The 13,912-nt window shown below is 46.3% G+C and overlaps 1 protein-coding gene across 6 annotated transcripts in view; it reads left to right on the top strand.

Moving 5' to 3' along the window:
- Positions 1–13,912, top strand: part of usp45 (ubiquitin specific peptidase 45) — a 38,801-nt gene that overhangs the window by 3,732 nt on the left and 21,157 nt on the right. For all 6 annotated transcript variants that reach the window (XR_009708451.1, XR_009708452.1, XM_061237342.1 and 3 more), the window contains exons 4-6: positions 276–376; positions 716–816; positions 12,851–12,999. Coding sequence is in view for 4 of the 6 variants with exons in the window: in XM_061237342.1 (XP_061093326.1) it covers positions 276–376; positions 716–816; positions 12,851–12,999 (351 nt within the window). In the remaining 2 variants the exon portion in view is untranslated. The remainder of the gene's footprint in view (positions 1–275; positions 377–715; positions 817–12,850; positions 13,000–13,912) is intronic.

The raw sequence follows: 13,912 nt of genomic DNA, 5'->3' as shown, positions 1-13,912 counted from the left end.
ACCATAAAATCATTCCACGGTCAAAGTCACTGAGACATTTATCACATTTCTTCCCCATTCTGACATTTGGTCTGAAAAACAGCTGAACCTCTTGACTACATCTGCATACTTTTATGCATTTAGTTGCTGGCACATGATTGGCTGATTAAAACAAGCTGGTGTACAGGTCTACCTAATAAAGTGCTCACTGAGTGTATATGTAGACATGATGGATATTAGATAGGCAGTTCTCTCTTTTTCACCCTCTCTCCCATCTCCCTCTTTCTCGCCTGCAGGGTTGTAACCAATCAGAGGGTCAGCATGCCACCAAACACCAGCAGGCTTTGCACCCAGAGTCCCACTGCATCACCGTGAGCCTCAGCACGTGGAGGGCCTGGTGAGCCATAATGTCTTTAAAGCATTTAAACAATGTTTATTCAACGCACATAATTCCAATGGTTGAACAACTGCAGCTAAACTTAACCCTTAAGACTTAAGTTGGCCCAATACATCATCGTTCATTTCTGAATCTAACTAAATGTTTGCTCATATATACAGTTGTACACAAATGACATACATACAACTTACATAATTCCAAGCATGCTACCATAACAACGCTCTTCACAAAACATCTGTGAATGTCCGGAATTAAAATCAGTCAGCAGCAATATTCATGTTCTGTCCACAAATTGTAATATGTTGAACTGAGACCTAATAGTTTCTGTTCTTCTGGCAGGTGTTTTGAATGCAATGAAGAATTGTCCACTCACTGCAATAAGAAGGTTCTGGCTCAGACTCTGGACTTCCTACAGAAGCACTCAACGAAGACAACCTCAGGTACAGCACAAATCGCAAATGCTCTCTTCTAGTGCTCAGGTACAGTACACACAGGGTTCTGTGCTCAGGTATAGCACACTCAGGGTTCTGTGCTCAGGTATAGCACACTCAGGGTTCTGTGCTCAGGTATAGCACACACAGGGTTCTGTGCTCAGGTATAGCACACACAGGGTTCTGTGCTCAGGTATAGCACACTCAGGGTTCTGTGCTCAGGTATAGCACACACAGGGTTCTGTGCTCAGGTATAGCACACACAGGGTTATATATGAGATCTTATGACATGACCCAAGGGACAACATTATATTTTTTGGAGGTTTTACTTTTGTGAGGCAATGCTAAGTTCTGAATACGTCATTCAGACGTTTACAACAATCAAAGTGCCATACGTCACAATAATTCATAATGCAGAACGACCCCGAACTGATCGTTGAGCCGAGCAGATACCGACATTGTAACCCTACTAAATCAGGACCGTGGGAGTGAAGTAAAGAACTGTTCTGGGCTTTACTTGGTACAGTTATGCAGCTACCTCAGTAATCTGCTTCATGAAATAGCCCCCCAGGAGTCTGTGCTAGGCTAAACCCCTTTTCAAATAAGATTGGACACCCTGGGTTTAACCCAATTAGAGAAGCGCTTCATCAAAATGTGGCTCTTGGCAGTCACTGGGATCACTGCTGCACGCCTGCCCCCCCTTGTGGCTAATGCCAACAGCTTCACATATTTCACTGTTGACTGACTTTGTATGGCTAGGACTGGAATTGTGCTGCATCTTGCCAGGAAAAAATATTAAAATATTAAAAAATATATTTATGTCATTTTTAATATTTACAATGATTTTCACACACAACAGTCTCTAGAGTTTGCAGAGAATGGTGTGAAAAACAAAAAACATCCAGTGAGCAGCAGTTCTGAGGGCAAAAACGTGTTGTTAATGAGATCAGAGGAGAAGCTGACAGTAATGCAAAAAAGCACACATGGCAACAGTGGTATGCAGAAGAGCATCTCTGAACACACAACATATGATACCTCTAAGTGGATGGGCTACAGTAGTGTCTTGGCACTGATTTATGTTTTTGCTAAACATGCGCTATGCTAAACTGAACACCGTCTCAGAGCAATGGCATGTAAAAAGAAAAGTGTCACAAGATGCTGAAACAACATGGCCTGGCCTGTTGTCACTGCTGGGAATAAATGCTGGTTTGTACTGTGGGTTGGAATGAATCAATTATGAATGAATCAACTGCCACCAATGTGTCCCTCCCACCTGGATATGCACAGAAGCTATTTTGGATCAGAACACTCATGAGTCATTGCGTATCAGCGATTTGGAATTGCCCAGGGACAGATTCCCTGCCAGAGTGGAAGTTTAGGCCAGGACTGCCTGCTGTACGTGTGCCAAAGTATCTTCAAGCACCGCAGTGGGCCAATTAATGTCCGGTGTAAAGTTTCACCTTTAAGGTCTAGTCCCCTGTAGGCTGTAGCACATACCCATCACTACACTTGGTCAGTAGTTTTCCCTGTCCGCAGGGAAAGTGCCCCCTACTGGCCCACCAACATAATTTCATATAACATTTTAGCCATGTGTCTCTTTCAAACACATACTGTGCACCACCCGACTTGGCGATTTAGTTTAGTTAGCTGTTTTTATATCGCTTAATCTGTGTTACCTATGAAGATTTACTGTACATATTCTGTATTATGTAGTGATGTCTACTGTACGCGGTGGGCATTATGTTGTGTTTACTGGATACAGTGGGTATAGTGACATGTATTGTATACACTAACAGTTATATACATTGCACGTGGTATTTACTCTGGACAGTGACAGTGGGATTACAGTGAAGTGTACTATATACAGTGGGCATTATATAGTGTTAACTGGAATAGGTGTTACAGATTGGGATTCTTGATCTAGTGGTCTTGTATACAGTGGGACTTACTTCATGGTGGGTATAATATGGTGTTGTGTACTGGCACAATGGTACAATTATTATACAATGAGGTTTACTGTGTACAGTGGATACTATGTGCACTGGATACTGTGGGGTTTACTATATACATTACTGTATAGTGGGTAATATGCTGTGTAGTGCACTGGTTACTGTGGGGTTTACTATATACATTACTGTACAGTGGGTAATATGCAGTGTAGTGCACTGGATACTGTGGGGTTTACTGTATAAATTTGTATCTATGCGGGTTGTTCATATCGCTGAAACATAACCAACACAAACTAAGGCACAGTAAGTGGAGTAATACACAGCTGCCATGTAATAGAAGCTGAAAATGTGTCTGAACCCAGAATGCATCGCCCCCCCCCCAAGTGACAGTAAATACATAATCATGGCCAGATGGCCTGATTGACATCTGAAATCTTTGGGCCACGGACGGCAAACGCAACGCGCCCCGAACAGGCGCGGCACCCGGACGGCCCCCCGTCATTCCCATCATGCCCCGGGCCGGGCGACGACACCGTCGAACCTGCGCGGTTCTCCGCGGCGGCGCGCTGCTCGGGACGAGCTCCCACTGTGCTGGAGAGCCGCGGCACCAGGCGGCCCCGCTCTCCCGCCGCGTCCCAGCGCCCCCTCCTCCCCTCCCCACGCCGCTCTTCCGCCCTCTGAGCCCGTCAGACCCGGGCCGCCGACGGGACCGCTGCTCCAATTACGTTACTGCTGCCTGGCCGCTCTCATTAATGCCATTAGCCGCTCGAGCGGCGCTCCCTGGCCGCGTTCCCTGAAGAACCGGAGCAGCTGTGCCCAGTCCAGACCGCGTCCCGGGCCTCGTGTCCCCGGCACCTCTGGGACCCCCCGCACCCCCCTCAAAGCCGGCCTCCTGGGATCCGGGGCCCCGGGTTGGACAGGGACGTGGGGTTGGAAGGTGGGGGGGTAGCCAGGCTCTGCAGCTGCAGTATGAGGCCCCCGCAGTGCGTTACACTGAGAGCCGGCGTGCTCCTAGCGCCGCTCCTCAATGCCCGTCACGTGGACACGTGGTGGCGGCCGACAGCCGGCCGTCTGCGAACGGGGCGCTGAGCAGCTCGCCTAACAGGTGCAGGGTCTTAATATTTACCAGAGAGAGATAACCTGAATCCCACTGGGAGAGATGTGAACTGCCACGGACAGTACGCTGCTGTTAACAGGGGGAAATTCATGTTAATGGCAGTGTACATCGAGTCTTCTGTTTGCTGTTCGCCTCTGTGCTGTTCTGACTAGAACTTTCACGGTTATCATTATGAGATGCATGCTCAATACACAAAACGTGCTGTGAGAGTAAGTGTACAGAACAGTGGCCGTCTAGTCTGTGGTAATGTGTTATTCTAGCCTTTAATGCTTTATCGTAGCCATAAAATACTGTGCTTAACAAGACTAAGGTCTAACCGTGAAATCAAAGAAAAAGAAACTTGTAAACAATACTTAAAATTACTGTTAAAACAGATTTAGCAACTCTGCTCAAAATATTTACTGTGGTTCAGGGAGAAACACTACCTTATTTCCTGAGTGCTCTGTTAGTAGGTTTTGAAAACAGACCTTCACTGCTCACTCCTTTCTCTGGAATGAACTGTAGACTAGTCTCCTGGTCGATGTCGAGCAGAAGTTTTAATACGAACACCCTCCACGAGTCCTCCGTTTTTATGTAGACCCTGGTTTCTCCATGGCAACCACATTTTTATTTTTCAATGAGTTCCCGGTCTCTGAAGAGGGGAAGTGGGAGAGGGTGGGCCAAGGTATGGGTGGAGGGGGTAGTTTTTGAGCTGTTGGGGGTGGGGGGCAAGTGGCCAAGACCCACACTGTAACAGCCTTCCTAAGCTCTTTAATTTACCTGTTGCCATTATTACTGGGAGATTGTTCATCATAGGGTTGAAAAACATAGAGAAACAGCCTGCATTGTTGCACCAAATAGACCACTGCTCATCGTGTAGGCTGGTGAAATTGCATTTCAGCTGAAGGCCAGGTTTTAGTCGGAGATTGTTGTATTTTTTTCCCCATATACCGTGCGCACAAAAGGGCCCCAGCAAGAATTTAGAATCCATAATAGTTTTGTACAACAACAGCTTAGGAAAGAAAGAAAATCCATTAACTGCGCTCTCACGCACAAGGCCTTGTGCTCAAGTACCTGAGTCTGGTAAAAAGAGACTTGACCTCAAAGAGACATCTATGGGTTTGAAACACAGCTGGGTGTCTTTGTTGAGGAAATTAAAATGTTTCCCTGAATAGGCATCAGAGCCTGGCGCTCTGGCATTCTGTCCATTATTTTCTGCTATTGATTTTTCATCCATCCTATTGAGTTTTTATAATTATTCCGGAAAACATTGCTGCTGCTGAGAAACACACAGGAGTGGGGAGCTGGAGTACGGAGAAACGCATTACCGTGTGTCGTGCCAGCGGTGGTGGAGGTGCTGATCCAATTTTTAGGGCAAAGGACATAATTTGTTGATTTTTACAAAGCTTACGCTCTCCCACCTGTAATGGGGTGGATATTTAAGCTTGCGTTTGGCCTGCTCCCTCCTCCATCTCCCCATGCGGTCAAAAAGATGTAAATATTTGTCGACCTGCGTTGCAGCTACATGGCTGATTGATATCAAGTCGTGACATGACCACTTTTCTACTTATAGCAGATCTGTGTTTTTTGCCCATCGAACTTCCCACCTCCAGACAAAAACATGAATTTCCTATTTGTAATGTCAACCTTCATGACTGACTTAAACTGATGTCAAAATGGGCCAGAAGAACTTGGACCTTGCTAATGAAGGTGGGCTGTCTCAGGTCTGTGTCATTCCACAGTTTCCCAAAGATACTGGGCTGGGTTCAGATCTGGCGGCTGAGAGGCCCGTGACCTGGGCTCTGTGGACATGACCGTTATCATCCTGGAACACATTTCTCACTGTCGGAAAGAGAGGGCAACATGGGATGTTTATATATTTTTTTAGGTTTTCTCATTTGGAAATGTGTGCATTTTTTCAAATGAATGTTAAAAAAAATAAAAATAAAAAGTAAAAATGTTAGATTTAATCACTGAAACATTTTTTTCAGTGATCGTGCGTCCAAACCTTATCAGGAAAATGCACCGCACACCAATACGGAATCTCATCAGCCTTTATCTGTTGGAAGCAATCACTCAGGCCTGCAGGTTTTTTTAGTTAGCCGTTCATCCTTTTGTCGAGAACATTGTGAAGGATGATTACTCTGACCTCATCATATTTCTCAATTTCTTCCATTACCTATGTTTCTTGCAGCACTGTTTTCTCAAAGCATTGAGTTATATGGTGCACCGCAACCTTACTGCATCCTGCTGTATTGAGGTACAGCCGTTGTTTATGAAGCTCCCTGCCTGTGCACTAGACTCATGCTTGCATTCAGTTAATTTAGAGTTGCTCACCTCTTTTGTAGCTCAAACTAATGCACAAACATTGTGATCTGTGCATTTTGCTCTTATTCTTACACTGAGCCACACACACTGAACCACACTAACCTCACTATACCGCACACACTGAACCACACTAACCTCACTATACCACACACACTGAACCACACTAACCTCACTATACCGCACACACTGAACCACACTAACCTCACTATACCGCACACACTGAACCACACTAACCTCACTATACCGCACACACTGAACCACACTAACCTCACTGTACCGCACACACTGAACCACACTAACCTCACTATACCGCACACACTGAACCACACTAACCTCACTATACCGCACACACTGAACCATACTAACCTCACTATACCGCACACACTGAACCGCACTAACCTCACTATACCGCACATACTGAACCACACTAACCTCACTATACCGCACACACTGAACCACACTAACCTCACTGTACCGCACACACTGAACCACACTAACCTCACTATACCGCACACACTGAACCACACTAACCTCACTATACCGCACACACTGAACCATACTAACCTCACTATACCGCACACACTGAACCGCACTAACCTCACTATACCGCACACACTGAACTACACTAAACTCACTATACCGCACACACTGAACCGCACTAACCTCACTATACCGCACACACTGAACTACACTAACCTCACTATACCGCACACACTGAACTACACTAAACTCACTATACCGCACACACTGAACCACACTAACCTCACTATACCGCACACACTGAACCACACTAATGTCACTGTACCACACACACTGAAACACACTAACCTCACTATACCACACACACTGAACCACACTAACCTCACTATACCGCACACACTGAACCACACTAACCTAACCTCACTGTACCGCACACACTGAACTACACTAACCTCACTATACCGCACATTGTAACAACATTGTACAGTGCATGCTGCGTGCAGTTTGATCAAAAACATTCTTCTTATTCTTTTAACACATGATACAATGAAAGTCCATAACCCACAACAAGGTACTGAAATTCCTCACATTCTGATAAACATTATCAGAATGTAATCTCTTATTCTGCTCGACATGCTGTTTTTTTTAATTCGATCTTATGCCGGCAGACTTGTGCCCGGCGCAGGATGTAAGCCCAGGCATGTGTATGAATCGCGGCAGCGGCTTCTCTTGGCCTCAGATGTGGAGGAATGGAGATTTTCATGCCCTAGAGTCACAACAAATTAATAAGACATTTGGTGCGCTGCTCGGCTTTCCCCCTGACCGCCCGTCATCTGCAGCGTTCAGCTCCACTCGCTCGCTTAATTAGCCAAGGAGAAAAATGATCTATCGCTAATGCGCGACTCAACCGAGCTCTTAAAGCTGTGTGCGTTTTACAGAAAAGGGGGGAGGGGGGGGGGGACTGCCAGTCAAGCGGAACTAAATGGTTGTGTTCAAGCAAATGGTTTTGAATCCCTGGACCAGAGAGAAAGGCAGCGAAACACTGCGTAATACCAGGCAGCACAGTTCTGGTAGCACTTTTAGTGCTATTGTGCCCAGTAGTTTCATATTTCTAATTGTTGTTGGTCGTTGTTTTTACGGATTTTTATCGTTTTGTTGTCCTGATTTCCCTAAAGGTTGACAGTTTTCTGTTAATCTAGTGTCTTATTTATGTGAAAGTGGACTCCAGCAAGTCTTTGCTTTGGGTATTTAATGTTGAATCAGTGCCTCTGTTTCCGCTCCTTAGTTCCACAGACGGGTCGATATATTAAGAGACCCCATTCAGGCCAACCGAGTCTGGGATCATTGAGTCTGCCCCAGGGGTGGATGGGGGTTTGGGGGATCGTTTAGTCTGCCCTGAGGAGAAGGGTCCACAGTGTCACTGCTGCGCATACTGGGTGGCTGAGCATGGAGAGCCAGGTGGTGCAGCCGAGCGCAGCACAGTCAAGCGTGGACGCAGTGCATGCCCACATCGGCCTGCGCCCACTGCTGCAGGGAGGGGAAAAATCTGCTTTTCCATATGCTAGTGAACCCCCCCACCTCAGCCCCCAAACCCTCCGCCCCCCTGCCCCACTCTCCTGCACAGATGGCTCCCTGAACATTGTTTACCCTGACTTCCTGTCCCAGATGCAGACCGTGTCCATAGGCATTCCCACTTCTCCCTGCCCCCTTAACCCCCCCCAAGCTCTCTCTTTTTCTCTTCCTCTTTTTCTCCCCCCCATTTCCATCTCTCCATCTCCTACTCTCTGTCCTGTTTAATCATCTCTTCTGCACTTCTCACTGTACCCGTCTTTGTGTTCTCTTTCTCTCGTTACCTCTCAAACTTAGCAGCCCAATTTCCACGTCCTTCTTGGCATCTCGTTCACTCCCTCTCCATCTTTCATTTCCTCACCGTGAGCCGTTGAAATTAAAGTCCGCTTTGTTGATGCGTAAAAAGTCATCAGAGTAGGAGTATCGCAGTGTGATTCCCGGTAATAGAATAGCACTGTAACTACAATGGAAAGAAAAAAAACTGAAATAAAATGAATGCACTATTTGAATGGTAATTCTTAAATGAGCGTGGGGGTATCAGGAGTCTTTGCTGTGTTTTGGAATCACCTCGCCTCCAGCATACCTCAAACACTCATTATACCTTCACTTCGCTCATTTGAGAACTACAATGTGTCCTATTCAGATGTTGCATTCATCAGCTGGGCAGCGCTGGTCCTCTCTGATGAGGTCGGGCTGGTTACTTGCGTCCTGTAGGGCCGGGAACTGGGGGGGTACATTTTCTGCTTTTTTGGAAGCCAGTGGCTTTAGCCCCCCCCCCGAGCGTCTGACATTTTGCGATCACATGCAGCTCTGTCTTGACATCTGCAATACCTTCCTCCCCCTCTCCCCCTCTCTCTCCCCTTCTCCCCCTCCCTCTTTCCCTCTCCCCTTCTCCCCCTCTCCCCCTCCCTGTTCCCCTCTCCATCTCTCCCCCTCTCCCCCTCCATGTCCCCCCCTGCCAGTCCCCCTCTCAGTCTCTCCCCCTCTCCATATCCCCCTCTCTGTCTCTCCCCCTCCCGGTCCCCCTCTCCGTCTCTCTCAGGGAGAACACTTGTTTGCTCTCCCCTCAGCAGAACAGATGGCCGCTCCCACACACACACAAGCATACAGATGTTCTCTTCGGGACAGATGTTAGGATTTTGCACAGCAGACCAGACAGCCGGACAATTCACAATTGGCTCTTGTCCATTCCGGTGACAGGCCCTTAAAGTCAGTTAACTGAGCACGTTGGCCTTTAATTGTATGACTTAATCAGAATGTATTTTTGAATGGTTCATGGCAGTGGCCTTTGTAATCGATTATTGATTTCAGTCAGTGGTTTCATGTCCGCTCATGAAAAGGGCAGATTAATGCTTTTTGCCTAATTTATTGAGTCAAAAGGGTTTGAATTTGGTAAAATTGTGCTGCTGTATTTTACTGGTGACTGGCATGGCCGCATCATGCAAACCCATTGGATAAAGCCGGACATCTAAAGAGGCTCCTTTCCTTAGAAAATGGTGGAAAAGGGTGACCTTGTCCTTTAGAGCAAGCCTGAGCGTAGCGCAGCAGCTCTGGAAGGAGCCAGGTATGAGCCGCACGTCTTGCTTTTTATTGCCTTTCCATTTCCGTTTGTCTTCTCCGACGTAGGGAGGTACTGTATTTAAGGACTTGGGTCGTTGGCGGAGTTACTCATTAAAGGGGTGCATTCAGGAGTGGGGAGAAGCCAGACATCCTGTGCTAGGGGAGGTTTAGCATAGAGGGCAGGGTGGGTGATTTTGGGTAGTGCAGTATTAGGCAACCTGGAGTGGTCCTGGAGTGCCAGTGGCGTTTCTCGGTTTTATTCTGAATGGCGAAATGCTGACTGGCTCCAGCACATGGTCTCCTGCATTCATTAAACTTGATTGAGTCCAATTATGTAGTCATAGGTTTGGAGAGAGCAGAAAACAGGACCACCTCCGGCACTTGAGGACCACAGTTGCCTACCCCTGCGATAGAGAGTATTGCATGAGGTGTAGGGTAGAGAGTAGGGGAGGATGTTTAGGGTAGAGGGTAGAGGATGAGGTTTAGGGTAGAGAGTAGGGGAGGACGTTTAGGGCAGAACGTAGGGCAGGAGGTTTAGGGTTGAGGGTAGGGTGTGAGGTTTTGGGTAGAGTGTAGGGGAGGACGTTTAGGGTTGAGCGTGTGGCAGGAGGTTTAGGGTTGAGGGTGTGGGAGGAGGATTAGGGTTGAGGGTGTGGGAGCAGGATTAGGGTTGAGGGTGTGGGAGGAGGATTAGGGTTGAGAGTAGGGGAGGACGTTTAGTGTAGAGGGTAGAGGAGGAGGTTTACGGTAGTGCAGCAGATTATGGTCTATCCCTGCTATCCATGCACCACCTTGTCATTACTGTGCGCCGTTAGCCTCCTTCACTCCTGCACTGTGCACTGTTCCTTGCCATCTCCCATAGAGCTGTGTGCACCAGTGACTGGGTGATATTATGAGTGATTATATGGCAGAGACACCTCCTTTGCAGGTCCTGCTTATCTAGTCTGGAGAAATTCAGGATTTACGCTGTTTGACTCTGGCACATATATGTCGGGCTAGAATGGGAAAGAATGTTCTCCTCTCATTCTTTATATTTGAGTCTCTCTCCATCTCTTTTTCAAAACGATTTCCAATTTCAGTTTGCTTTATTCACATGACAGCCATACATTTGTTTTGCCAAAGCGTATGCATATAACAGAAATGTAGAATATCCCCTAATAAAAGAAAGGAAGAGGAGATTAAATCACAATTTACACGGTACAGTAAGAAACAAAATAATGTGGAACTACTATCACTTTATCTCACTCTCGCTCTAATAGCGAAGTTAATCTTCTGTTTAATTGATGACAGCAGTTGTCCTTGAAATGCTAATACAAACAAATCAATTACGTAATTCCTACAGCACATTCCAACCGCTTATCCAGTTGAGGCCCGGTACAAACAAATGCGCGGAGCTCATAGTTAACCGTGTTCATAAAGGCATCTCAGTCTCACCTCCTCAGTGCTGTTTTTCTGTGAATTGATGCTTAACTTGCCTTTCCCCTCACACACCGCAGCGTCTGAGATAATGAGAACTGATGGCCGTAAAACACGGGACAGGGCATTAACTGTTTTTGAATTGTGAAAACGCGGAAAAGCCTATTGCTTTTGTATCGCAAAGCGCAACCAGCCACTCACTGTATCACCCAGCCTCTACCACAATTTGGATTAGTTGTATAGTTTTCTTAAGTAATTACCCCAAGTTTTCAAACTGTAATAAAGCCATAAAACATAGCCTGCAGCCTGTCTATAGTCTATGAAGATTTAAGTTGCCGCTATCCCCAGTTGTTCCAGTGGTGCCAAGAAGTGGTGTTTGCCACGTGTTTATGTTTTTAGTGCAGGCTGAAAAAAGTCCAGAACAAAGGCCCAGACCCAGAGTTTGCCATAAGCCTCCCCAGACTACAGTGAGTGTCCTCCCAGCAGTTGTCAGCGCGGTTTCTCCCACGTGTCCTTGCGCGGAGCGTTCTTTAATCCGGTCCCGATGCTCGGCGGGCTGTGGGCTCCTCGCAGTCAGACGTTAGCAGCAGCTGCGTCCAGCGTCATTATATCCTGAACCAGCGCGAAGCGCCTCCAGCCGTCATCTGCTCTCCCAGGTGACCGCCTTCTCCCCCAGCTGCCACCGCAGAGCGTTAGCCTACTTACGGCAGGACGATCCGCCGCACGCCCCCACAGACCGCCGGGGAGCCGCTGCAGGCCCAAAAAACACAGGGCGTAGCTCTTCCAGGACCACACGCTGTTTCCTGGCCGGTCTGGAGGTTGGGCTTCAGGCCTGCTCGCGGATACTGACCCTGGCAGGCAGGCAGGCATCCTTTCAGATCCAGAATGCTATTCATGGGAATTTTTTATCGGGGGGGAATAAATAAAGTCCATTGTTATGTTTGAGAACACCAGTATTAAGGATGTAGAATTTGGATTAGAATTTGGTTTCAAGGGGGATCAAATTTTGATTCCTTTCAGTTGTTTAATTCCACGTGTTTTGAAAACAATTTATGATATACATTCAAATGCAAAGCACTTTAGTATCGCTTGTAAAAAATAAGATATCCAGACTGATAGGTCACGGACACTGGGGAGTCATAGCATGCAAAGGATATGCAACCAAGTATAAAAACAACCCGACAATTTAATCTATGATTATGTTCATTTGTCCAATTATTTTTGAGGCCCTAAAATTCGGGTGCACTATGAATAAAAAGGGCTGTAATTCCTACACCTGCACTTTGAGCTCATATTCATTATTTACTTTGAACTCAAATATCCTGTGGCAGACAGCTAACATAACAATACATTTGTCAATTTATCTGACTGTACCTTGGCAATATAGACAGTACTGATTGTTCAAGGATTAAACTATAATTTTACTGCCTGCAATGTCTCAAAGATTTCCTGTCACTGGTTCCACGTTTTTGTTTTGAAGACCTTCTGTGTGTCTCAACATCTACCTACCAGGATCTACTGCCCAGCAGCCAGTGAATGCAGCTGTAACCTGCAGCAAGAAAAAGCAATGATGAGATTGAATATTTCAATGACAGTCTAACACCAGTGAGACTTTTGAAGTTCTTCTGTGTTCTGTCCACCACAGGAGCCACCTCCAAAATAATCCGTCTTCGAGAGGAGCCCACGGAATGCACAGACACCCTGAAGGGAAGGAGTCCGGTCAACAGTACTCTTGTCCCAGTCAAAGGCATCAACAACCTGGGGAACACCTGCTTCTTCAACGCAGTCATGCAGGTACGGCCACAGTTCTGCAGTGCAGCCATGCATGCATCGTCACATTCAGTGCATGTGAACATCGTCAGTACCTGAATGGTGCCGTGTGTGTGTGTGTTTGTGCACTGACGTTTGCGTGTTTGGATGCATGTGTACGCGAGTGTGTGTGGCTGCATATGTGTGCTTGTGTTTGTGTCTTCTGAATTTGCATGTGTATTCATACAGCTCGGTCCATTTGTATTTAGACAGCAACACATCGTGTTTACTCTAATCAAGTGACTGACATACCTTGTTAAAATGTGCATGCGTGTGATGGTTTAGACAGGTTAAGAATGCAAACACAGCAGGGAATTGAATGCTACAGTACTATAGTTATCAAATAATTATTGTGTGTTTTAAATCTGTAGCTGTTAGTTAATTTATGGTTGATGGTATGGAGTTTCTTTATCCATGTTTATTCATTGACATGCAAGTTCAAACTACCGGCAATCTGAACTTTGCTTTCCACTATGCGGTATCTACATTTTTGAGTGCACAACCCGGTCTGTAAAAAAATTCTTAACTGCAGTATATTTACAGATTTCATGCCAATCAAGTCTATCAGGCATAGGGAAGAGGGATGCAAACATTAAGAATTTTAACCAATGCATTTTTTTTTAATTAGACACGATCGACCCGTGTGGTCAAGATCCCTGGACGTAAACTCCAGACTTCTGCAACTGTGAGGTTACACTGCACAATGTCAATGAAAATGTTCATCTTTAACCTACATCTTGTTCTTGCCTTTCCTGCCCCTAGTCAGCTTCAGGTTAGTTTCATCTGACTTAGATACTCCAGGTTCAGAACGCGGTGATGCCTAGCCGAATTCTGAGGTAACTCCAATTATAAAACGTCCGGTCATTCCGCTTTTTTTTCTCAATTCAGCCAATGGAAT

This window comes from Conger conger, chromosome 1 (genome assembly GCF_963514075.1).
Source record: "Conger conger chromosome 1, fConCon1.1, whole genome shotgun sequence".
Classification (NCBI taxonomy): domain Eukaryota; kingdom Metazoa; phylum Chordata; class Actinopteri; order Anguilliformes; family Congridae; genus Conger; species Conger conger.
This window is presented reverse-complemented; position numbering and strand designations above follow the sequence as displayed.